The following is a 27558-nucleotide window of genomic DNA, read 5'->3' as shown; positions in this document are numbered from 1 at the left end:
TGATACAATGGAAAATGGAAAAATGTGATTGGCAAGTGTGTGTATTTGTCTGAAACCGTTATTATATGTATATTTGTAAATTCTAACAATTTGGTTTTAAAGCCATTTTATTTTACAGCCTCGGGCAAAATTAATCACACAATTTAAAGACCCAGAAGGACGTTATAGGAAGTATTTAAACATTTTGAGCCATAATAAAAATGATAATACCATCAGCATGAATCCAAATATGATAAAGCATAATTAAATATTTTCATTGGAATCCTTCTTGGTCTTGTCCATATGTTGAGACGTTTACAGACAAGAATTTTTTTTTTTTTTTTTTTTTTTTTAAAGTATAGTTTAAATATGAATTGTCTGCATGGACAACAACGCTTCCATAATTATTTTTGGCAAATCGTTTTTTGTTATTGTAGCTACTATATAGTTATTAGTGTGAATACACAACCTAAATGTTTCTTCTACTGCAGTCAAATCAACCATGTTGGTGTTTGCCAATTGTTGGCTTATGCTGGAGTCAGCCAGTTACTGCAGGTGAAACCTGTATCTATTCAGAAGCTATTAACATAAGCGTGTTGGTTGAAGCTGCAAAGAAGTTAGGCAGAGGAATTCATAAGCAAACCATTAATTACATACACAACTGCTAAATTAATTAAAAACATTAAAAAAAACTCACTCATACCAAAAAAATTTGTCCCCTACATTCATACCAAAACAAGAACATGCAGAGAAACAAATGGTAATTTACTAAATATAGTAGAAAATATAACAAATTCATGGACATCACATTTGCCATTTTATTTTTTTATTTTTCAAATTTACATAATGGTTATCTATTTAATATAGAAACTTATATAAAGCACCAATGTGTACTCTCCAATTCCTTTTTACAGCAATTATATCATTAATATTGGTTGATATTAAAAATCTCACAGGACTATTTTGAGCAGTTTTAAATAGGTTTAAAATAAGCAAAATTGATTAATGCAAGCATGAGGCAAACAAACCTACACGCACAGAACAAATCCTTTACCATTTTCAGTACGTCTTCTTTGTGATCAGGGAGAACTGATTTAATGATCTGAATGCATTAAAGCAGCAGTGCCAGATAAATTTGTTGTAAATAATTCAAAAGGCAGTTAGACTGAATATACATTTACAGACCCCTTGTTCTTGTGTCATTCATATTACATTGCTAGTGCTGCAGCACAGTCATCAGGAGAAATACGAGTCTGAATATAATACAGAATGCTGAATGCACAATATAATATATAAACTCTAATGCAACACAATTCTATTAAAGGTTTAATACCATAGCAATTTAAATAGTAGAGGTAAGGGATAATATATTAAAAAACACTTCAATAGGAACAGAACATTGCTATATGTTTTACAGCCATATATACATTCCCAGGCTGCCTTTAAGGAACTAAACACAAAATATGATTTCTTAACTAAGAAGGTGCTCTCAAACTGCAAATGTAAAATTAAACTGCAAATGTAAAATTAAACTGCACCAAAATTAAGACTGTTCACCTGTAACTATTTGTCCACTTGACCTCTGTTTTTAAGATTCTACCTAGGGAAATCCCCCCCACCACCAAAAATACCCTACTTGAATAAACCCTCGAAAGATGAAAGCTCAAAACCACAATAGCAACTAAAGTCAACCAATGACAATGTCTGTCAGGCAAGCTCAATTCTGAAGTGATGTGCCTGTCATCCTGGGCCTGAAAGTATTGATTTTTCTCAGCAAGGAAAAAAACGTAGGCCAATGAAATAGATATAGTATCATCCTCTCGATAATAGCCATCAAGGTTACCAGAGGCAGAACACTTATCAAAGTATCTCTTCCATTTCTTATTGTTTTAATGGACTGCATACAATGTGCAAGCTTTCAGATCTGCAGTCCTGTATCCAATGTTTTATCCTTTGTACAGATAACTACAAGATAACTTTTCAAATTAGTTTGTAGGATTTGCACCAGAATTAATAAACTATGTAACAACTGTGCTGAATGCTCTTGTACAGGTAAGTTATGGCAAATGCTATAAACTAAATACAATTTATACAAAGACTACATATGTTAACAAATGTCAAAATGTAGAATAAGCTAGAAATGTGGGGTGTTTCATGTCTACATTTTAGAGAGTATTTCTGCATATCTTGAAAACACTGGAGCATGAACTTGACATACAACTGACCGCTGACCGGTGTTAAAAAAAATATGAACTAAATGATGCAATCATAAACCTACAATAGCTTCCCTTTACCCATTCAGTGACTTTGCATAAATATTCCGCCCACTTGGATTTTTCCACATTTGGTTGCGTTACAACTTGCAATTAAAACAAATTTAATTCGAATTGTATGTCACTGAGCTACACCAAATAGTCCATATGGTTGAAGTGGGGGGGGGGGAATGAACAGTTTCCAAAATTACTTACAAACAAAAAACTTAAGCGCAGAAGTTTTCAACCCCCTCCTTCTGTGAAACCCCTAAATAAGCTGTACCACTTGCAACTGCTTTCAAAAATCATATAATTATTGAATAGTTCCACCTGTGTGCAATTAAATTGTCATATGATGTAAAAACTATTTCTGGAAAGTCCCAGAGTTTGCTAGAGAACAAATAGCATCAAATCAAGCCTAGAATAAGGGTTTGTTCATAAAGTACATCCAAAACTTTTAAAATTCTCCGAAGAGCCATTAAATACCTTATTATAAAAATGGAAAGAATATTGTGTAACTGCGACTGCATAGAGAAGGCCATCCACAAAACTTAACTTACCAAGTAAACAGCACATTAGTCAGAAAATAATAAAAGAGGCCAACAGTAATGCTAAATGGGCTGAACATATCTACATCTGATGGGAAAAAATCAGACACTCCACAAAGTTCATCTTAATGAAGATTGGTGAGAAAAACATCACAAAATACCAAAGCCAAAAGGCATATGGAAAATACAGGAAACATATTAAAATGTTTTCCAGTCTGATGAGACCAATATGTTATTGTTGGGCTTAGTACAAAATTAGCCTGCAAACACACTAGAACCTGTATAGGCTCTATTTTCCTCTTCCTCTAAACCCTCCCATTTAGGGTTTAATACCCCATAAAGGAGATAAGATCATGATAAGCTCAAATCCATCTCAGTTCTGTTGAATTAGAGACCATTAGGGTGGCACTACCGATAATAATGCAGATTAAGGGGCGCGCCTGCCCCTTCGTCAGTGATGTAGTACACAAAATTGACGAAGGGGGCAGGCGGCACCTGAAACGTTTGATTTTGTACTCCACATAAATATTTGGAGGTACCTCCATGTACACCCCATCAAGTTGTAAGAGTGTAACTTTTTTTCTACTTTTGCATGTGTTTAGGTCTTCTTCCCCCATTTCTTTTTATTCAAATGCAGTTTACACTGCCCAAAACATGCCCCCATATTTATTACATATAGGGGCATGTTAAACAAAACTTCACCTTAACACTTCTGTTATTTTCCATGTACACAGAATCTCTCAGGAATCTCAATACACTGAAGATGTGAAAAACAAATTATTTTGCCCTCATCTCTGAGAGTTACCATCTACCTGCTACGTCCAGGGCTGGATTTACATAGTGGGCGCCCCTAGGCCCACTGCCGTTCATTGCCCCTGTCCCCTCCCCTTTATTCGTACAAATTTTCATCATCAGAACCAGAACAATGGGGATTGGTGCACAGGACATTTAAAAAATGATTGTGCCTCCCGCACATCCTGTGACCCAATGTGGGTGTTGTTGGGCAGCATGCCGCCCCCTAAAATCCTGCCGCCCCAGGTCCAGGCATTGGTGGCCTTTCCACAAATCCGGGCCTGGCTACATCCACTGTCTTATTGCAACTTCAGCGTTACAGCCAATACATGCTTGACTCTAACCCTTTCAACTATCTTAAATAAAGGATTAAAAACATTAAATGCGTATGAGTCATCTTTGCTTCTGTATAAGACATAACATTTATTGTGAATATTTTAAGTACAACAAAGACAAAACAAAACCATGAATGTACATTTAGGTATGCCTAAAAAAGCTTATTCACAGAAGAAAACTGGATCTACAACTTGTTTATTGTATAGTTTAATCTAGGTGTAGATGCACTGAGTTTTTCCTTAAAACACAAGATTACCTCATAGGAGAAGCAACAAAATATTCACAGTAGCCAGGCAAAGAATGAAAATGTTTAGAATACTTAAAACAAAACTGAACTCTTGATTTAACCCCGACACTGTTTTCTCTGTGTATTGGTCACATAATAGCCTGCACAATGTTATGTTAATTAAAACTGCATCATCTTGTTGCCAAAATTATTCTTGAAAAAAACATGCTAATGAATCTTTGTGTGATACTAGACAATGTCTTATATTTTATTTTCCTGACACAGAAGGAAAAGTATCTAGAAAAACATGTTAGCACCTATTCATTTTTGTGATAAAGGAGAAAGCTACAACCATAACTTATTTATTGAGCACTAATGTAAATTAAAGTACAGGCAACATACCTTCTCAATAGTATAACGTAATTATAGACCTACAGATCAACATAATTTAAATGAACAAATAACTATAAATTCCTTATTATTATTTACTAGGGATGTGATTTGCATAAAGCATAACAATCTTAAAGTACAGCTGCACAAAGGTAGGTTTAATGTAGAACAAAAGCCTAGAAAAGTGAACATTTTAGGCTTTCAGTAAGCAATAGAGGTGCAACATCTAAGGACCTTTTTCACATTAAGAATCCTATTAGAAAGAAAACACTAAAGGTAATTGAATTTCTCTCAGTTATCTTCATCTCTGTCAGCTCCCGCTACAATAACTTACTCTCTAGAGCAGAGATAACTCAATTCCATTCAGCTAGCATATGTTATGAATCTCTAAACCAAACTTGTCTAAATCATTCTGATCTGCTATCAAGGTTGACTGTGGATATGAACTCTGACAGGGAGCAAACATAAATTTAATTTTATCTTTTTAATAATTCACTCCTTCCTGATTTGATCGCAAAATTGAAAGGCACCCTCTGTAATTTTGTATTGCAGGTAACAGGTGCAGATGACCTGATATGTTTAAATTATCTGTCCTGTAGAGCCGTGAGAGGTCCAAATATCAAGACACAAATAATATTTATAATAACCTGAATATCCTGCACTAACAAAATGTTTTCAGAGACTTAAGCTCCGCATAGATGCAAAGATTTTTCTTGCCGAAAGACCGATTTTTGGCAAAGTCTGATCTGTCAAATTATCGTGCGGTTAGTGGGATTCGAACGATCGTACATCTTACGTTTTTTCGTCCGAAAACTGATCGGCCAGGTTAGAAAATCTTTATCGGTCCCAGTGCAATCTATCTATGTTTGCAGAGCCAAGCAGGCAGCTACCCTTTGTTTTCTTGGCAAATTGTCTTTTTAGTTGATGGACAATTCATACGATCGTTTCGAGATAATCGTGGTCTCACGATGATGATTGGATCTTTTAAAAATATTTACATCTATGGCCAGATTAATTTAGATATAAATAAGGTCTATTCAAATTTGCTTGTATTTAGAACTTCTAGTCATGTGCAAAAGTAAGTACACTGCAATAAAAGCTTTTTTTCTTTTTTTAAAGGTAATGTTATATGATAAAAGTAATGTAATGGAAAAATAAAAAACAATGAAAAATGTACTTGAAATCATTCAATTAACACAAGGCAAAATATATGCAATTTCCTTTTGTAAAAACATAAGGTACACTGCTTTGCATTGCTCTGCAAAGTTTGTGGGGTTTCTTGCATGCACAGCAAGTTTCAAATACCCTACCTTATCTCAATGGGGGGGTTTCGATTCAGGCTTTGATTTGGTCATTCCAGAATCCTCCATCTTTCAGCCATTGCTTAGTAAATTTTCTGGAATGTTTGGGGTCACGTCACATTGCAAGGTCCACATCTGGTTGAGCTTCAATCTTCTGTCTTCCATTATCCTCATGCTGCCTCTGGTACAATGTAGTAGATTCTACAAGGTCGAGCTTCCTAGGCCCTGATGCAGCAAAGTAGGCCCAAACTATAACATTGTTATCAGGTTCTACTAACAAAATGCTGTCTTGCTTCTTCGATAAAAATGTGTTATGGTACTGTGGCCAAGTAACTATCTTTGTCTTGTCTGTATGGAGCACATTGTTCCAATTTTCCATGAGCAAACAAATCTTGCCTTGATGTTCTTTACGGCCAGCAAAAGTTTCCTTCTCACAAGCCTCCCTTGTAGAACTAATTTGTGCAGCTTCCTACTAAATTTGGCATCAAAAGTTGCAAGAGCTACCATTAGCTTTAGAGATGAAATTCTGGGATTCTTCGAGATTTCTTCCAACATCTTGTCTGCAACCAGGCTGAATCTGCTGGGGTGGCCTGGCCAAGTTGGCAGTCTTTTGAAATTGTCTCCTGCTGCAGATGTTCTTCCAAAAAGTCAAATGATAGATGTAATTGTTTGATGATCTTTGTTGCCAGACTCAGATATATATATATATCTATATATCTATATAGATATAAACAAGGGAAAGTTGTGCTCACCACTATTTTTTAAAACCATTAGGCGGGGGTGCAATGAGGCTGTGACCACAATACATATATTGCACTCTGCAGAGGACTCTTGTATTTGTACGTTCTTGCAAGATTCTTTTGCACTGGATTTTAATTTTAGTAATTTAAGCTAGTAATAAATATATATAGTAAACATACTTTTTCCATAACATTTGCATCTATGTTAATTTAAAGTACACAAATAAAAATGTTTACTTCTTGTGCTAAACTGGGACAAATATTAAACTAAGATAGTCACATTCTATAAGAGAAGCTGCTGTATAATAGGCTGCCCTAATCGACTCACAGGCTGCAGCTCGGGGATGGCAAGGGGTTGTTTATAGAAAGGGCTTCTCAACGGATGGCCGTTTTTTTTTTCCACTTTCTACCTGGTTTTATATAAAATGTCAATGCTTTATTATAAGTGCCACAATAACAATCATTATTTGCAACCAATACTGGTTTCTTTTACAGCCTTTTGTAATAAGAAAAGTACCCTTTCCTATTTACATACATTTTTAAAATCAGTAAAGAATTATGTTAGACTTTCCAACCTATTTTGGCTCAACTAGTGATATGCTGCAGTGAAGTAAAATAAGTGCTAAGATTTTGTCTATGGTTGGACTCAAACCAGTGATGTGTGGCCCACAGCATATTTGGCATTAACATTTTTTTAAAAAAATGACAGAAAATTGATTTTTATCTGCAATTTGCCAGAAACACATGCAAATATTAGGTGACTGCAGAAGACACGTTTAACAAAACAGAAGTACACTCTCATGTGTCCATTTGGTTGTTAGGTTGGGGCACAGAATTAATTACATTATACAGTAATGAGCCCTGCTTTGAGCAAAAGGTCAGTAATAAGAAAATAAATAACTGTGTCTTCTTCTCTCATTGAACAGGTACATATTCTGGTTACCCTTAAAGGTTATTTGCCATTTGTTTTGATTTATTGCTTCTTAAGGCATAAATAGGTATTCATGAAAAATAAACTACAGCTCATATATCAGGCAATGCTATGAAAAGAAACAAGTCAATGTTTATCACATCTCAAAAATGGAATATAAAACAGAAGGGAATACGATTATACCAGAGAAGAATCCTTGGGTTTTCCGCATGAGGAAACGCAGCAAAACACAAAAAGGGCACATTTCACGGACCTTGCAAATGCTAGATTTAATTACCGTTGAGAAATCATGCATAGAAGTTTGCTGTGCAGCACGATTTCTAACAAACAAGCGAACAGTGTAATTTAAATTATATCTTAATCCAGAAATACTGAATGGAAAAGGGTAACAATAGAAATTAAGTATATTACATTATTATTCAAAAGATGTTTTGAAAGCACACATCCATTGCCATTAAAGGCAATACTACAAAGATGTGAAATGTTTCAGGGATGTGGAACCCATACAATTCAGGAACAAATCTTATATAAATCCTATTAAAGACCAATATATCTATCCATTGTAAACACTGACGTGGTTTGGGGGGGATGGGTTGGTGTTATTCTCCAATACAACACTTTACAACTGAAGGCAAGATTAAGTTATCACGCATGATTTAATCAAGGTGTAGGTACAACATTGGAAATAAAAAGATTATGTAAAGCAGTTAGAAATACTGTATTTTGCACTTTGCATACAAAATCTGGACTTTGGAGACTAACATTTAATTTTGTTCTACAACAGCTCTTGATTATAGAAAACTATATATTTCACCACTAACTTCATGCAACGGCTAAAAGTTTTCAGGCACAACTAATATCTGTCTTGATTCTTGTATTTTCAACTTTATTGTAAGACTACTAATCCATCAGTAAGGCGCCAACACATTTTTTTGTTCAATCATAAAACAATATGATTGCATCATTTCTGATCTTGCAAAACATAAAATCTGATTGGCAGTGGTCATCAGCCAAGCAGAAATGTTGCTGATACTTACAAGCAATCTGAAACAAGGGCCCATAGGCAGAACAACTGGATACAGGGCAAAATAGATGTGAATTCTCACAATCTGACTCATGGGTCACTGCCAAGAAGATTATCTATTTTTGTTCATCTCTGATGGGGTTATATTGAATTCAATAAAATTAGAAGGGCTACACACTGAGCATAACTTGACTAGTGTGTTCTTTAGACTCCAGGCATAGGCCTAATGTCAGACAATGTGGCTTCTCCTCTAACACCCAAGAACTCACCCGCTGGTTCCACTGACTGTAAGAAAAACAAACAGGTACTGGCAATACAACTCTATCCATTACAGTCAAGGTGGTGTGGTCCAGGCAGTTTTAGATACTATTAAGGAAAAAAACTAGAATAGGAAAAACCCATGTTAAATATACAAACGCCTAGCTGGAATGCATACTCAGCCCTGCAAAAAAGTAATGCTAACCACTATGTATCCATGCTGCACCTACTGGTAGAAATAAGCCAGAGTGGGGACATTAGCGCAAGGAAATGAGAACATAAACCTTGTGGTTGAAAGTACCTCCAGTTACAGCATACATCTGTTATCCGGAAACCCATTATACAGAAAGTTCCAAATTACATATTCAAATAATCCAAATTTTTAAAAATGATTTCCTTTTTCTCTGTAATAATAAATCAGTACCATGTACTTGATCCAAACTAAGATATAATGAATCCTTATTGGAAGAAAAACCTATTGGGTTTATTTAATGTCTAAATCAGGGGTCCCCAACCTTTTTTTACCCGTGAACCACATTCAAATATAAAAAGAGTTGGGGAGCAACACAAGCATGGAAAAGTACCTGTGGGTGCCAAATAAGTGCTGTGATTGGCTATTTGGTCGCCTCTGTGTGGACTGGCAGCCTACAAGAGGCTTTACTTGGCACTATACTTAGTTTTTATGCAATTAAAACTTGCTTCCAAGAGTGGAATTCAAAAATAAGCACCTGCTTTGAGGACACAGAGCAACATACAAGGGATTGGAGAGCAAGATGTTGCTCACGAGCTACTGGTTGGGGATCACTGATTTAAATGATGTTCTAGTAGACTAAATGATTTCCTTTTTCTCTGTAATCATAAAACAGTACCTTGTACTTGATCCAAACTAAAGGCCCCATACACGGGCCGATATAAGCTGCCAACAGACCAAGTCGGCAGCTTATTGGCGCATCCTACGGGTGTCCCCATCGATATCTGGACGAAATGTCGGGCCCAGGATCAGATCAGCCCGATATCGCCCACCTCAATGTGGGCATATCAGGGAGAGATCCGCTCATTTGGCAACATCACCAAACAAGCTGATCTCCCATATGACCACCTTTACGGTATGAAGGTCCAATTTATGGAAACATCTATTATCTGGCAAACCCCAGGTCCCGAGCATTCTGGATAACAGTTCCCATACCTGTATTGTTAAACGGATCATCAAGTAAAAAAATCTGCTCAAAATCAGATTAAATAGCTTTATTGTTAACAGGAATCAAAGCGTCAATGGGGGTCATTTATCAACACTAGGCAAATTTGCCCATGGGTAGTAACCCATGGCAACCAATCAAATTGCTGCATTCATTGTTCCACTTGCAGCTGGCTTTAAAAAGATATTCACTGGTTGCTATGGGTACTTGCCCATGGGCAAATTTGCCCAGTGTTGATAAATGAGCCCCAATGTGTTTTTAGTTTATCTCATTTACATATACATTTTCTTAATAAAAATTTGTAAGTAATCATTTTGTACCAAGGCAAGATCTGAAGAGGGTGTTGTTATGGTTGCCACCTGTCTGGTTTTTAATTGTATACCTAGTTTTTCCTGGTGCTGTCTGGATTTCAGAACTGAACCATAAAAGCAGTAAAAAAAATATGCTGCTGCTGGGACTGGCATCCCTTAAAAGTCACTGTTCATTCAATAACACTGGCATGCCCCCAAAACATTTTATCCAGTTTTGCACACCAGAAAAGACATCAACCCTAGACGGCAAATCAGTAATGAATGAGGTGTCCTCAAAACAATCTACAAAAAGCATGTAAAAAAAAATCCCCACTTTAATAATAATTACATATCAAAGGAAAGTGGGATCACCCTTTATGTCTCTAGTACATTGGTCAAAGTACTTGTTGTAGCAAATAAAACAAGAGGGTTATTCCCCCTAAACAAAGCAACGCAGTAGTTATCCAGTTTCTTCACTCTATGCATAAAGGCAGCAGCTATGGGTGGTGTTCAGATCTGTTATTGTACAATGCACAGCATGGATGCTGGGCCAGATTAAGCAATGTCTGAGGTAGATGTGCTTTCATCTTTTGAGCACTTCCATTCTGCCAAATATCACATTTCAACAAGGAAAACACATATGTATAGTAATTTATACTAAACTTGCAATAACGGAGCTCTTTTTTTTTATCCAAACTTAGACTCCATTTTACCCAAATAATCCATATTTTTGTATTTAAATTTAAAAACACCGTCATAAAAAAAGTGTATTCCTTTAAAATTACCTCAAATTCTGCATGTCTGTGTATCTCTTCTGCTCGCTGTCTGCTCAGGATAAATTCAGCTTCATTTGCCACTCTCACCAGGTGATCTTTCATAGTTTGGCTTAGCAACCTACGATTACATATGAATGTGGTGAACTGCACACATATTACATTTGAGAAGAAAGTGGAATAGCATACAGTACATGTTAAACAGGCCCCAAATGTGTTAAAGGATAACAGTTTCCCAAAAAATGTTGGCAATACTGGCACATTTGGAAGAGCAAGTGTACAATAGGCAGCATTTTACATTTCTGCTGAAATATGGAAACTTTTACAGGATTCTTCACATAATTTGTCTGCTTCAATCTGATCTATGTTGACATTCTACATGGCTCCTTTTCATCCCGTCTCTCAGATTTAATTAAGATTGTGCGGCAATGCAGCATTTCAGGAAATAACACAGTTTGTTCCATTTGAAATCAATAGTTTATTTACTGGTAATGAGAAAAGGTGCCTGTTGTAGGAGGTGTTTTATGTTTTGCCATTTTATCAACAGAAAATGCTACACATGTAGGGGGGCATCCAGCTTAGGATGCAAGATTTTTTTTATATGGGATTCCACACACTAGAAAACCAACAAAGAGCTGGTCATAAGACAGGAGCAAATACAACAGCTACACAGTTCTGTCGATACATGGAAACATAAATAAGACCATCTGAATTTAGTAAAATATTAGTAGATTCAAGGGAAACCATACAGCACAAAATCAACCCAATTGATAGAGAATTAGTTTTGCTTACTGTTAAATATAAAATTAAGGGGAAGAGAAGCATTTATTTTATGCAAAAATAAATGCACAAGCAGATATTGCAATTGAGTGTGAGCATTAATATGTGCATTGTTTCCAGCCACAGCTGTCAGATATAAGTTCAAGACCATACCACTCAAAGGCTCTACTCTATTATAGCCTTCCTACTGCCATATTAGATAATGGAGCTTTCAAACAAAAAACTGCAGGTGAATTGGAGAAGATGTATATTCCACCCTTTGTATTTTACTGTCCAAAAATACCTTAGAAACTAAAGGCTGCACTTGATGTTGATTTTTGTAAAATGGTTGAAGACAACATATATTCTACCCTTTGTACATTATTGCTCAAAAACATACCTTAGTAAAAGTACTGTTTTTTATACAAATGAGTAACATCCTACATAACATTATAGGCCTATTACATACAGTACATCATTATTGTTTTTCAATAGTAAAATGTTCAAAGCCTCAATGCTAACAAAAAAAATGAATATTAAAAACAATACAGAATTTAGATAGAACTATTGATAGTGATATATTTCATTCATGACACAACCATGGCATTTTCAAGCAGCCATAGCTTTTTATTTTACACATGACTTTGCAACTGCCTAAAATCATTGAACAGTTTATATATATATATATATATATATATATATATATATATATATATATATATATATATATATATATATATATATATACTGTATTATACACCCCATTTAGATGGTATTGTGTAGTAATAAGTGATGTATTTATAAACCCTTTTTGTTCCAATCCTTTCATAAACTCAAACTGCTCGAATTGATAGAAATTCAGGGCAAAACCCCCGGAAAAAAACACGAACATCATGAAAGTTATTAACATCTTTAAATGGTTCAAGTGACCTCTGCCATTGACTCATACATGACCTCAACAGGTTTTAGATGGTGTATTTTCAGATTTGAGCTATTTCCAGGGTCAGATATAAAAAATCTCCAAAAGTCAAAGTTTTATTTTTCACCTGAAAAATGTATTTTTGACCATAACAAATGAACTTGAAAACTCAGAATTTTGAGTAAAACACAACTCAAATAAGTCAAATAATATTATAAAGACAATTGTACAATGAATTTGTTAATGCCGCATGGAGTGTTTTACCACATGGCACTTAATCTCTGTTTATTATACGTATCTATACGTGTGTACTCTCCTACTTCTACAGCTCTGCCTATATATATGTAGCGATTTTTAAAAATATCCACCTTGGAGGGGTAAGAACAATTTTGGCCCAATCTGAGACATTTCTTATTATAATTTTAATCTACAGGAAAATTCTAAAGCAGCCGCTCTATAAACAGGGTCAGAGCAAATTGGCCCCTATAATAAGAAACAACAACAGAACAGGTCTATGCAGTGTAACTAAACACTCTTGTTACTGTTCTTTGACCTCAGGGATCAAGGCTAATCAAATGGCTATCCCTCGTCACGTTTCAAAAAGCCGCGTTGAAGAAAGTGTTGCAGTTTTGTTTTATGAGCTATCAGAAAGTAGACTAGAAGATAACCGAAATTCTATGAGGAACTGGACAGAATTAGTCAATCAATCTCTGTACCAGAATGCATCCATCTTCAAGCCAAAACACATAAGTAATGCAAGTCAGTGTAACTGTATATTAAGGTTTATAAGCCAATGTGACTGATTGTGCAGATTTGTAAACTAGTTTTTTGTAATTTTTTTGTCGTTAACAGCAGCTACTAAGTGCAGCAGGATTATGTAAGGGTTAGGGTACGTAACTGGTAACTATAAACAAGTAGCAGCTTTTTAACACTGCAAAGGACTAACTATATGCTTTAAATTAATAAATCCTTCAATCAAATGATAAAGCTAACCCTTAAAAAACGTCCTCCACATAGAAACTGGAAAAAAAAAAAAATTGAAGAATGTTCCCAATATACAATATATAAAGGTTTTCAAGGTATTTATGCATATATCTGCTGTTAAAGCAGTGTGCATTTATCTGCATACCTCCCAACATTTTGGAAAGAGGGACAAAAAAGTGATTTTATTTTGACCACACCCATTTTTGTGGCCACATCCCCTAATTGCCATGTTCATTTTACAAAATTTGGCAGGTTATGAAAGTTTGAATATATTTCTGTGGGGAGAGAGAGAGAGAGGAGAGAGGAGAGAGGAGAGAGGAGAGAGGAGAGAGGAGAGAGAGAGAGAGAGAGAGAGGGAGAGGGAGAGGGAGAGGGAGAGGGAGAGGGAGAGAGAGAGAGATACACACACACACACACACATATATAAATATAGACGTTTGATTTGCTTCACCAAAACTCCCAGTGTTGCTGGTCTTTTTGAATGCTATATATATATATATATATATATGTGTGTGTGTGTGTAAATGTATGTGTATATACAAAAATATATATACTGTATATATACAAAAATGCCAGCACCAAGGGTCTTGTGTCAAAAAAAGAAACTTGTATTATAACATAGTATGTAAAAACCGTCCTTCACAGCTTCCAACTTCCAAGCTTGTTGCACTCGCTACCCAGATCACAGTTGCTTCGGGTGGCTAGGATCACAAGAAGAACGGCAGAAAGAGATTGAGGCCATGGCCAGACGGTTCATTGAAAGGGGTTACCCTAGAGACTTGGTTATAAAAGCGAGGGAATGGGCCAGGAGTTTGGATAGAACAACCCTCATGCAAGTGAAAGAGGGAGTTAGAGTTAAAGGTGAAGAAGACCTGTTCTATATGAATACATATGGCCCTTGTTCCCCAGTAATTAAAAAGTCTCTTTTGCAGCATTGGCCGTTAATCAGTACGGATCCGGATCTGTCGAAGTTGGTGGACAAGAGACCTCATATGGGCTACAAACGAAATAAGGACCAGAGGGAATTGCTGACACCGGATGGCCCAATCAACAAGTATGTACAATCAACAGGAGGGGGCACATTAAAACCAGGGGTGTTTAAAGGCAATAACTGTGTTATGTGCAATACACTAATTCTTGGGATAAATTTTACAATTCACATAGTGCGAAATCATATCTGATTAAGCACAGATTGACATGTCGATCAGAGAATGTCGTTTATATCATTGGGTGCCCGTGTGGGCTTTTGTATTGTGGCAAAACCACAAGGCAGCTGAGAGACAGGATCAGCATGTACCGATCTACGATAAGAGCGGCATTGGATTCGGACTATGATACCAAAAGGGGTAAACAAGATATATCTAAACAAACCTATTGCACAACACTGGCTGAAGGCGAAGCATTCGATTTCATCATTTAAATGCATGCCCATAGACTATGTGAAACCTCCAAGTAGAGGTGGGGACATTCATCAAATTTTACTTCAGAAAGAGGCATTCTGGACTTTTGAATTGGGATGCGTGGCCCCTGAAAAAACAGAATTCTACCCTCCAATCTAATAGTTTTTTAAATAAGAGATCATCATCATAGGTACAGTGGTAGTGAAACAATATAACTTCTCTAAGTACTCCCAGATTAAATGACTTTGTAACGATTAGGTCAATATTTGCAACAGTGTAACTGAGATACACAATTTAATTTTTTTTCTATATTTTTAAGGGGAGTACTAAGGGTTTAGTATATCCAGAAGGTGATACACTTTGTGTGGCAAAAGCTTTTTACACTATTTTAGGCACTTAGCACTTTTTTTAGAATGCTAAATATTTTTAAAAAAGTTTTTTAGTATTTTTAACATGAAATATTTTTACATGTATTTTTCTATATCGCTGAAAATAGCCATACAAGAGGTTACATGCACAAGGAAACACAGGCACAGTCACGTGATGTGGCTATTTAATGAATTAATTATGTGTGTATGTGTACCTTGAAAAAGGGCCCAAGAGAACCGAAACGTCAGTTTTTACATACTATGTTATAATACAAGTTTCTTTTTTTGACACAAGACCCCTGGTGCTGGCATTTTGTTCTTTTTGTATATGAAATTGGTTCCGTGTACAGGGGGCAGCATATAACTTAGCTGTTGAGAGAAAGGTGCTGTCCATACGGAAAATATATATATATTATTTTTTTTTAATAGTTTTGGTTGCAGGAACCCTTTAATCAAGCAGAATACAATAGCAGCCACAGTGATATTTGGTATAAATTCTAACAGCACAAAGAAGTGTAACTTTACCTTCCTTCATTAACCAGTTCGATGAAGGCTAGTCCTGCATTCTTCTGAATAGAATTCTGCCATTCCTGCAAGATAAATTCAACATTTTTAAACACATTAAAGCCCAGTTAAAAATCTATATCTCATTTTTTACAGCTTCTCTTTGACGTAGTCATACATAAATTAACCTTTATGCCTTCAACTGCAATAACTGAATTTACAGCTCATATCCCTAGTTTATATGTTCGGCATATTTTCTCTTAAAACATAATGTGTTAAAGGTAACGTACTTTAATCAAAGCCCATTGAAATTGTATACACATTCACATATGTACAAAAATAGGATAACACGTTGAAAATAAGCATTGTGGCAGCATCAATTCAGATAGAAACAGGGAAGAAATGTGTGTGTACACAAAATCTGCCTTAATATTTTTATTGTATACTGCTATGAAAATACAGGTATGGGATCTGTTATCCAGAATGCTTGGGACCAGGGGTTTTCCAGATAATTGATCTTTTCCATAATTTGGATCTTCCTACCTTACGTCTACTAGAAAATCATTTAAACGTTACATAAACACAATATGCTGGTTTTGCCTCCAATAAGGGTTTGGATCAAGTACAAGGTACTGTATTATTATATAGAGGAAGGAAATCATTTTTTAAAATTTGGGATTATTAGGATAAAATGGGAGACAGTCTTTGCGTAGTCTTTCGGGAGGATGGGTTTCCCGATAATGATCTCATACCTTTAATTGCAACACTAGAAAAAATATAAATACCGAGTACCCCCTCATACCCCTTTTCTTTTTGGATTTTAATCTATAATCCTATATTTGTCAGTATTTTAATATATGAGACATGCACCGTTATGTTCTAAAGCGGACACAAAAAAAATGTCTAATTCTAATAAAAATTAGTTTGTTGAAAATGTATATCTACTGTTAGCATAGAATGCAATTACCTATGGTATTTTTTTAAAATGCTATTAATAAAGCAAAGGCTTTAGCCATAACTATTCCTTAAGAACTAGCCGCAAAGGGTCAGCCTGAAAGCTTGAAGTGTGACACGTCAGGTTTCTTAATATCTCAACATCCCCATAAAAGTACACATAAAAAGAAAGCAGTTGAACAAAGAACATCAAAACGTGGACTGAGAAAGGGATATCATGCCAGTTTCTCCACTGCCGAGATTTATTCAAGAAGGTGTTAGTCTAAACAATTTCTGAAACCGCAGCTGTGCTGAACTTAGAGAATGTAAAAAAAATAATGGGCATCATCTATCATGATGAATTCAATATTTCATCACATAAGGTATGCCATCTACAAGTATGGCAAACAATATGATATAAAGCATATAATAGCATTGGTTATCTTCTCCCACAGGTCCTAGTGAAAATGCTGTAAAAGCCTTACTGCTACCACTAATGCAGTCTCAACACTGCAAGGCACATTTCAACACTTTCCTGAAGGAGGGCTGCACAAAGGATTCAGCTATGTCAATATTGTAAAGCCTCTATAAGCTTCGCTTAATTGATAAACATTTCCTGCCTTGCCATGTATTTGAGTGCTACATAAATAGTCTCTTTGACCTCAATAGAATATCTCGCGCTATATCTATACACTTCAGATGCATGACACATTTATGGATTTAAAAAGAAAATTAGCCAGAAAAAAAAATCAAACAAGAGGGGATAATAACAAGAGCTTCTTGCATATCAGTGTGCTGATTAATGTGAGGATGCAAATTGCCACTGACAAGGAAGGTCTGTCTTTTTACAATTACAGCCATTAATATGGAATAGCAATTGCATTACTAAAGTGCTATCATGAGATTCCATTTTGCACACGCGGTAATGTTACATGAGGCGATTTGTAGCTGCCTTGTCTCCACAAATTTCTCAAGAAAGTCTCATTGAAAAATAGTTGAGAACTGTTGTAGATTCCAAAATAAACATGAAGAGTTAAAGCTGGCCAATTTAAGCTGCCAATTTGACACCTTCGAACAAATTTGGCAGTTTATCTGGGCCTCTTCATCCCGACAGATATCTGGATGACAATTGGCAAGATATTTAGTGGGCAGGTTAAATATCCCATGGGGGAGACTGCATTAGTATGATGATGAGGTCCTCTCCCAGCAGCCTGCATTGGCGCTATTTTGATCTGATTATTGAAATGGCATATAGGTGGCCATATCGGGCAAAGATCTGGTGACCTTTGTACATAAGCAGATCTTAGGGTGTATGGGCACCTTAAGGCAAACTGGCAAAATTAGTAGCAATAAAGGCAGATATATACTCCTTCAATAGTAGAATATTCCTAATGATTATTATAGTAAACCATTTGCAGCCATGTCACAATCACTTTTGCCCGAGACAAAACATGACCCACCCATATGTAATAAAAGGCACTAAGTTTGCCCAGGAGCAGTTACCCATGACAACCAATAAGATGTTTGCTATTAAACAGGTGACCGGTAAATGCTACCTGCTGATTTGGTTGCTATGGGTTACTGCTTCTTGTGTTATTACATAACCCCCAATGTGTGTTAAAAAATGAGATCTGCATTTCTCTATTGTAGCTTATTATAAAAGGATACAATATGCAACACTTCACTAAAGTACAGGTATGGGACCGGTTATCCAGAATGCTCTGGACCTGGGGTTTTCCATATAACGATCTTTCCATAATTTGGATCTTCATACCCAAGTCTACTAGCAAATCATGTAAACATCAAATCAACCCAATAGGCTGGTTTTGCCTCCAATAAGGATTAATTATATCTAAAGGTGGTCATACACCAGGAGATCCGCTCATTTGGCGATGTCACCAAACGAGAGGATCTCTCCCCGATATGCCCACATTGTGGTTGGCGATATCAGGCTGATCTGATCGTGGGCCCTACGATCAGATCAGAATGGAGGCGATACGGGTGGCCGGATCGCATCAACGAACAGATGCGGCCACGATCCGACAGGATTTTTAACCCTGCCCGAATTTCGGCCAGTTATCAGTTGGGACGGTCTGTCGGCAGCTTTTATCAGCCGTGTATGGGGGCCTTTAGTTTGGATCAAGTACAAGGTACTATTTTATAAATAGGAAATCATTTTATAAAATTGGATGATTTGGATAAAATGGAGTCTATGGGAGACGGCCCTTCTGTAATTCGGGGTTTTCTGGATAACTGTTTTCCGGATAATGGATTCCATACCTATACTAATAAAGGCTAATAAGTAGGTTTATTTCCTGCCTAAAGGTTAAGTCAAAGCTGAAGAAACCCAAGAAAGGTTATGTAATATAAGGAGAAAAGGTTCCTACATTTCGTATCACCTTTTGTAACCAATGGGCCGGTGGCATTTAATTGTCACCTGTTTAAATGTAAACATTTCCTTGGTTGCTATTGGTTAATGCACCTGGGCATACTTTGTGCCTTTTATTAAATATAGAGCCTCATTTTTCCAAGGTGCGACAGGTTAAAGATCACAGTATAGTGTAATAAAAATCTGATCTCAGGCAGTTTTAAATAGAAACCCAGGTCAAGGTTCTATTATAATAAGCTTTCCCGTTTCATTCATGGTTTACATTGTCACACTATAATGCACTGCGCATTATGTCTACATCACAAATACATTTTTTTTTTTAACTACAATAATATTTCAAGCCATTTAAAAACATATTTTCCATGGTTAATGGATGAAGGCCAACAAATGTATGGCTGTTTTTGCAGAGAACATGTTATTGTCTTATTAGATATACAATATTGTTAGACATGGATAAATGTACAGATCTTTTTATATAATCTAGGTTTGCTTTTCCACTTAAATGAGATCTTCAAGGACTGAAAACATTTTGTCTTGCAAAATCAGCAGATTGACAAGCCCACAGAGAGTTGCCAAGGAGCCTGAACTCCAAAACATGATAAAGAGATAACGCTACATAACACTACGAGGTCAAAAACGAAAAGAAATAAGATGGGTGTTATGGTAATGGGCATGTGCTTAGAACAAACCTATCAAGAAAGTTTCAACAGTATTTGTCTTCAATGTCACCACCTTCTCAGCACCACTCACAACTAACTTTGTTGTAGAAACAAGCAGTCATATTAAGAGGGCATTATCTCTGCTGTTATGTCAGAAGCAAGTGTTTTCTCTACCACTTATGTAATTGACATTTTAACATATTATGGGAGGTTTTTACTAAAACTCGTTTCTTTTCTCATATTTTACCAGAAATAAACTCGACCTAATTCACATCCACTAATTCGGCTAATTTACTAATAATTAAACTCGAAAAAACAGGGTTCAAAAACTCTAGGTATTAATAAAACCTCTAATTTTTTTTTAGAGTTTTTTGAGTTTATAGACAAACTCAAATTTGTCAATCTTTAAAAAAAACAGCGTCAACACCCCAAAACACCTGAAAATCGTGAAGGCACCAAACATCTTTAAATGGTTAAAGTGACCTCTGCCTTTGACTTTTACATGAATTCAACAGGTTTTTTAATGCTTTGGGGCATAATAAATATCTAAAAATTCTGATTTTTTTTTCTCTAAGAGTCTGCTTTTTTTGTGAAAAAAAAAAATATATATATTTTTTTTAGAGAAAAAAACTCAACCTTTAATAAACAGACCCCTTAAGGAGTAGTTCATCAGTTTTGCAATCAGGAAAAAATTCTATACAAGTTAAAGATTTTACACCAACAAAGATAATAGTGCCTTAAAGCGTATTTATTCAAATTTAGATAAATATCAACAAACAATAACATAAGTATGTCATAATATAGAGGAAATATAGCATGTCGAAAAAGAGATAAGGTTCACTTTCACTATATCCTGCAAAGAATCTGCTACAATACATATGGACATAGACTATTCAAATATAAAGACAAATATTTAATACCCTGTGCCATAACTAACTGAGCCCAATTTATAAATCCTCAATTACCGGTAACCATTTGCTTCGTGTGCTCCTCAAATAAATTAAAAAATAAAATAAAACATTTTCCCCAAAATAGAATTTTTTCAAGCTCTCATCCTACACAAAATCCAGCCGTCCACTTATCCCTTTCGTAGAATTTTGCCTCAATACTGTGATCTTCCTAATTTCTGGATCTCGAAGTGCATGGGTTGAAGTATTTGGACATTACCATTCTCAATGGAGACTTCTGCCCCTATGCAGCACTCAGCACAGTTATCCAAACTGACTTTTGGAAGGTTTTGTGGGTGACCAACTCCTGAAGTTTAATTGTGTCAAATGACATAAAACAATGACATATTTTTTGTCAACTCAATCCAAGTTGAAACAAATGGACAAACCAAAATGAAGAAGATCACTGATGTTCTCAGCCACATGTATACTAAATTTTCTTGGTACGATATCCAAGGATTGCCAACTTTTATAGGCGCAGTGTTGAAAATTCCCAGAAATACTCATCCCAAAGCAATGCTTGTTTGGTAACTTGAAATGATTCACTTTCCTAAATATACAAGAAGTAGGTTATGAATTACCTTAATCTATGCCATGAAAAATATGTCCTGGGGCCTCAAAACCAAGGCTGCCTACAGCTATCTGACTCAAGGCACCAATTACATTACAACAGGGTTTCAAGAGAGTGGGATCAAGTATAGAGACCATAAGGCAACATAATGGCCAGCTATGGTAGCGTTTCCAAGTTCTTTAGATTTCTTCTACGTTGTTTCAAGAGCTAAAACCATAGAAAGGCATAAAGAAATATGGTTTTCAATCATAAAAATGTGCATAGTCCCTTGAATTAGATCGATACTGTTATTCGTTTTCATTCTTTATAACGGAAAAAACATTAATTCTTCTGCAAAAAAACTGACAATCATCTATCAAAAAGATCTATTTAAAAAAAGCTAATTCTGTTTGTTTTTGCATCAGTACAATATATAAAACCACAGCTATTCATTCAAATGAAACTTTAGGAAATGTTGGTGTGTAGAAGTTCTACATGTAAAAATACAATTCATTAGGTTCTGCCATCTCACATAAAAGAAGCTAAAGAATTCTCCTCACTGAAGCTCTTAATATGTTTTTAGACTTGGGAATCCTAGAAACCAAATCTACATGTTAAGGCTAAAAAATGTAACCAAATGCCTGACACAGAAGGTCACCTACAAATGTACTCTAAAGGGAATATTCTGCGAGGCACAGTTCTTTCATCTGGCCGATTCAAGTTCTTTTTCTAATCAATAGTAGAGTTTAGTTTCAGCACTGGGTGATAAAACTTGCTTTAAGCACATCAGTTACAAGCTCTAAACAGATGATCGTCATTAGGCTTCTGTTACAATCATGTATACCAAGGCTGTATAAAATGTATCCTATTAGTATATGGTCAGTCTGTTTGACAACTGCAGTCTTGAAGACAAATGGCAGCTGCTGCCCTCTGAGGTTTTAAGTCATGTCTATTGGGAATCTCTGGCCCAAATGGAAAAAAAAAAGGCTTGTTCATTACACTGGGGGAACTGGCAGCCCTTCCATTATAAAGTACATCAAAGAACTACTTTTTATTACACCATAAACTCGTGTAAACAATAAATTGTATGAAACATTATGAAGTACCAGTGCCTTAAAAAAGGCAAAATGTGCCTGTATATTAACTCTGAGGGGCGGGGGAAAAACTAAGAATAAGCCAACATTGTAACACAAGGATGGACTGTGCATATGAATTGCTGCTTTTTAAGGACCAATGAAAAACCAAAAAAACAGTGTGTTCATCCTTTAAGCATTTAATACATGTAAGATATGAGACTCCGCCAATCAATACACCTTCATGCTGTGCTTGCTTTATACTTTGAGAACTGGTATTACAATTTAAAAAAAGAATCCGCTACAGTGGTGTCATGAATGCTGAAACAAGTCAAAAAGACAATGTTTTAGAAGCGAGCTCTCACAAACAAAAATGTATTTCTTGCTGCAGACATTTCTATTTGCTGTAAATCCCAGAATTAAGCAAACAGCTACTGTCTGGATCAGGTAAAAGTGGTTAAGCTAGGGTGCATGTATGAATCTTTCCGATTTGGCAAAATTAATCCACCAGGATCGAATTTCGAAGTGAAAAAACTCGAATCGAATTGCAGTAGTTCGATATTCGAAGTCAAAGTTTTTTTCTTGATCGAATATGGCTATATGCGATCGAAGTAAAATCGTTCGTTCGATTAAATCCTTTGATTCGAACGATTTAAACGATCGATTTAAAAAAAAAAACAACAACTTTGAAATGTTGGCTATAGGTTCTAGGAGGTCCCCATTGGATAACATAGCAATTCAGCAGGTTTAAGGTGGCAAAGTGTCAAAGCTTTTCAAAGAGACAGTACTTCAAATGGTCAAATATTCGAAGCTTTTTCAAATCAAATCGAAGTCGAAGTCGAATTTGGCCTATTCGATGGTCGAAGTACCCAAAAATTACTTTGAAATTCAGAGTTTTTGAATTCGAAAATTCACTTCGAATTCACTTCAACCGTTAGTAAATGTGCCCCCAAGTGTCCATGAATGCAATACCAAACCTCCATACAGCATGGCAGCATTCTTTACAGCAGAAAAATAATTAGGGTTCAGACATATTAGGCATATGAGGTATATTTATAAAATACTTATCTCAAGCCCTGACAATTTTTTTATTTATAAAATGGTTTTCTAAAAACACAAACTAAAAAGCTCCACTGACAAAAGAAACAATCCAGAGATGTGACGTGTACAGGTATTGGAACCATTACCCAGAAAGCTCGTCTCCCATAGACTCCAATGTAACAAAATAAACAAAATTTTTTAAAAATGATTTCCTTTTTCTCTGTAGTAATAAAACAGTACCTTGTACTTGACCTAAACTAAGATATAATTAAGTGTAAACAGGCCTGAGTAAGGGAGCACCACCCCTAAATTTAAGCGAGACAGACAGATGGTGTGCAGGGTTATAAGGATAAATATCAATACAAAAAGAAGAAAAAAGATTAACCCTTAAAGTTGCACCACCCCATCATAACATCCGATGACTCAAGGAACAAATTGGTTAAAACTTAACTTTTAATAAATAAATTAAGAAACGTAAGATATAATTAATCCTTATTGGAAGCTGAACTAGCCTATTGGGTTTATTTAATGTTTACATGATTTTCTAGTAGACTCCAATTTACAAATTACAGAAAGTTATCCGGAAAGCCCCAGGTCTCGACCATTCTGGATAACAGGTCCTGTTCCTGTACTAAAATAAACCTTGCTATTTCGCTTGAACATAACACTGGTCACACATGATAATCAGGCTGATTGGAACTTTCCAGATGAGCAGATCTTGATACCTGGACAAGCTTTGGCCAAATTTTGGCCTGGGTGGTTATTTTGCTGGATTGTTGAATGAGGTACCATTCTTGAACATGTTATTCCAAAACTCCCATGTCTGAGTCACAGAGCAAGTAGGTTGGCCAACCTATGGAGGTTTTCAGAAGATCTGCACTGCAAATGACCCTTGTTATTCTCCCTACATCCTTTCACACCTACACAAAAAATGGATAAGTCTTTCCCGACTGGTTTTGGGACCTGTCAAAAGCTAGCATATGGGCAATACAAACGTAAGCAAAATAATGGAAAAAATAATGGAAATATACAGAACTGAAATCTAGTTAAGCCTCAAGTTAGAACCTGCAATCGGATCCTTTCTGTATTAGTAGTACGCCCAATGTATATTTTTTTCCACCCATTTAAAGAGCTTGTGTAATTTTTAATGACTAAAATTCATAACTACAGTAGGATGAGATAGTCGAAGAGAGAGTTTATAAATCTGAGCACCCAGCTTGTGAATGGAAGTCAGCTCCACAACTCAAGAATTGCTTAGAAATTAAATATTTACCAGCAAATGTATCTTAATGGGGAATCATAAAAACCCCACTAAAACAGCACAGGAGACCATTTGAGTCCTGACCAGTGGTTAACAATCCCTGCCCTACAGAGATCTTACAGCATGGCTGCTATAGGCAATTTTAGATCTTTAGCACAGAGCAGGATCACAATAAAAAATAGATTTGGCCACAGTCAAATTGTTGTTTTGTGCAGAATTCTATTGCAATCGATGTCAGTATAGAATAACTTTTTTTCTCTCCATTATCATTTGTTCAAGAGAAATGAAACATGTATTTACACAGCTTCATTAGATGTTTAATATGACAGCCTCATGTGTATAGAATTGAGCGGAAATGTTCCTACAGAATATTTATTACAGTAACAAATCTTAGAAGTGTTATATAAAATTCATTAGTTTGCCTTAATCAATTCTCAGATCAACATGCACATTAGTTCCTGACAGCCTAATTCAAAAAAGCTATTACAACCCCATATCTTATGTAGAAATATGACAGAAAGCAACACTGTTAAACCAGTTAAACAGAATGAAAATGCAAACAAAACAGATTAGGGATGATTTATTTGAATTTCTAGTGCTGAAGTTTAATTACAACTAACATAATAAAATAGTTCCTTTATTATTTTACAGCAAGTAATGGCCTCAGATACAAATATAGTACTGGGCTCTCCCCAACTGAATGATCGATCTCTTGGTATTCTACTATAAGAATGCAATTTGATCAGAATACTGCAAAGTTACATTACAAAAGAAATCAGTTATATGCAGTCCATCTCGTCCACTACTGTACATTTCTGAAAAAGTCCAAGCTTGAGCCAGAAATGTATTGTTTCCCTTTAAAAAGGGGAGGGGTCATGCCATACAAAATAGGTTATATGAGAGCATATGCTGCACCCCTCACAGGAGTTACATAAGTAATTAAAAAGAATAGGTTGGAGACTGAAGGCATAGGATGCGGGAAAAGACTATTAGACATTTTACAATTGATTTATTAAAAGACTCATAGAAAAAATGGGTTGCATTGATATTGAAAATTAGAAGCCAGTCTGAACAGGGAAAAATTGATTATAAAGCTGATGAAAGGGGTTCTATACACTCTACCATTCGCTCAATACAATGCCCGCGGGTAAGTCTTTCCCTACTGGTTGAATGTTTGAGAGCCCCTGTGTATATCAGTAAAGATACAATGAACGTACCCATGTGCAGACGTAAGAAATGACAACAAAAATGTGTGAGCAAGGGCAAAATATCTAATTGTTATATGGCTAAAGAAACATAGGTGAATGGAGCTTCACTACAGTATCTTATGCTAGTCCTACCTTTCCCACAGTATAAGTCCCCATCTGGGACTATCCTGTAACACACCTACATTTAAGGGGCTCCAAATACCCACAGACCAATATTTCAGCTATTAGTGCCCTGGTTCAATGCAAGGGTTTACTTAAATGAAAAAGAAACCATTGGATGTCCCACTCCCCTGCTCCCCTAAATGGAACAGTCTTATACACTATATATAACCGTATATAGTGAATAAAGTACCCCCTCTTGTAAAATATAAGGATATTATAAGTTACCGAGGAGTTTAATGTCCATATAAAAACACGAGGCCGAAGGCCGAGTGTTTTTATACAGGTCATGGAACTCCAAGGTAACTTATAATATCCTCATATTTTACAACTGGGGGTACTTTATTAATTATAATACACAAATTTTAGTGAGTCATGTGACAGAAATGACATCTGAACTCACCGTTTATAACTGATGACATCAGAACTCACCGTTTATAAGGATATAATTTACAGGATATTCATGGCTTTTGTGTATTATATACAAGAATACTCACTGCATCCTAAATCCCATTTTCATCTAATTTAATCTCATTTTATTAAACCAGTGAAGACTGTTACACTATAAGGCTCATATATTATCTTGTGTAAAACAAAACGGTGTAAAAAGCTGTGCAAAATAAATGGCAAATTTATCAAGGGTGTGTTTTATTTTACGGCATGTAAACACCAAATTAACCCCCATTCTAAGAAAAAACGTGTAAAAAATGTACGCCATTTATTTCACAGCGCAGCCTGGTGATGTGTGGTGAATTATCCCACCTTTTTTTACACCACATAATAGATGTGCCCCTATGTGTAAGACAGATAATGAATCAAAGTTACCAACATATATGTCAAGATATATGGAAAAATCTGTCTGCATGCAAAATTGCCAAAGACGGAAAAGTTAAATCTGAAAAAAAAAAAAAAGAAAAGAAAAATTCATGTGTTGGCCCTAATTGATTGTCTGCCCATTTAAAATGATAATGTTATCCTGTCTTGGTGTTAACACAGAGGTGATATCAAAAGTATGAGGTCAGGAACAAGACAAATGTACATTGTGAATTAGCACTGAAGCATGAATGGCTGTTTTGCTACATAAAGCGGCTACTTTAGGAAGTGAATAACATGAATGTGAATAGACTAGAGCTGATTCTAATGCAATTTCTCACCCAACATGTTGGGGTGTTGTATACTGCAGACAAAATAACCGATGTTAGTAAATAAAGTTAAAACTAAAAATATAGTGCAAAATTATTTTATTATAAAGGGCACACTACTCAAAACTGTTAAATGCTCTTTACAAAAAGCAAACTATGGCGTTTAATACGTACACTTGCCATATGATTAGACCTATCATAGTTTTAGCATTGAACAACAAACGGT

The 27558-nt window shown here is 35.7% G+C and overlaps 1 protein-coding gene across 2 annotated transcripts in view; it reads right to left on the bottom strand.

Moving 5' to 3' along the window:
* LOC108699406 (lipopolysaccharide-responsive and beige-like anchor protein) overlaps positions 1-27558 on the bottom strand; it is a 392949-nt gene that overhangs the window by 249427 nt on the left and 115964 nt on the right. For both annotated transcript variants that reach the window (XM_041589518.1, XM_018231478.2), the window contains exons 34-35: positions 15992-16056; positions 11049-11157 (exon numbers count right to left, since the gene is read on the bottom strand). In XM_041589518.1, coding sequence (XP_041445452.1) covers positions 11049-11157; positions 15992-16056 — 174 coding nt within the window. The remainder of the gene's footprint in view (positions 1-11048; positions 11158-15991; positions 16057-27558) is intronic.

Source organism: Xenopus laevis, chromosome 1L (genome assembly GCF_017654675.1).
Source record: "Xenopus laevis strain J_2021 chromosome 1L, Xenopus_laevis_v10.1, whole genome shotgun sequence".
Lineage (NCBI taxonomy): Eukaryota > Metazoa > Chordata > Amphibia > Anura > Pipidae > Xenopus > Xenopus laevis.
Note: the sequence above shows the minus strand (reverse complement) of the source record. Positions and strands in the feature narration are given on the sequence as shown.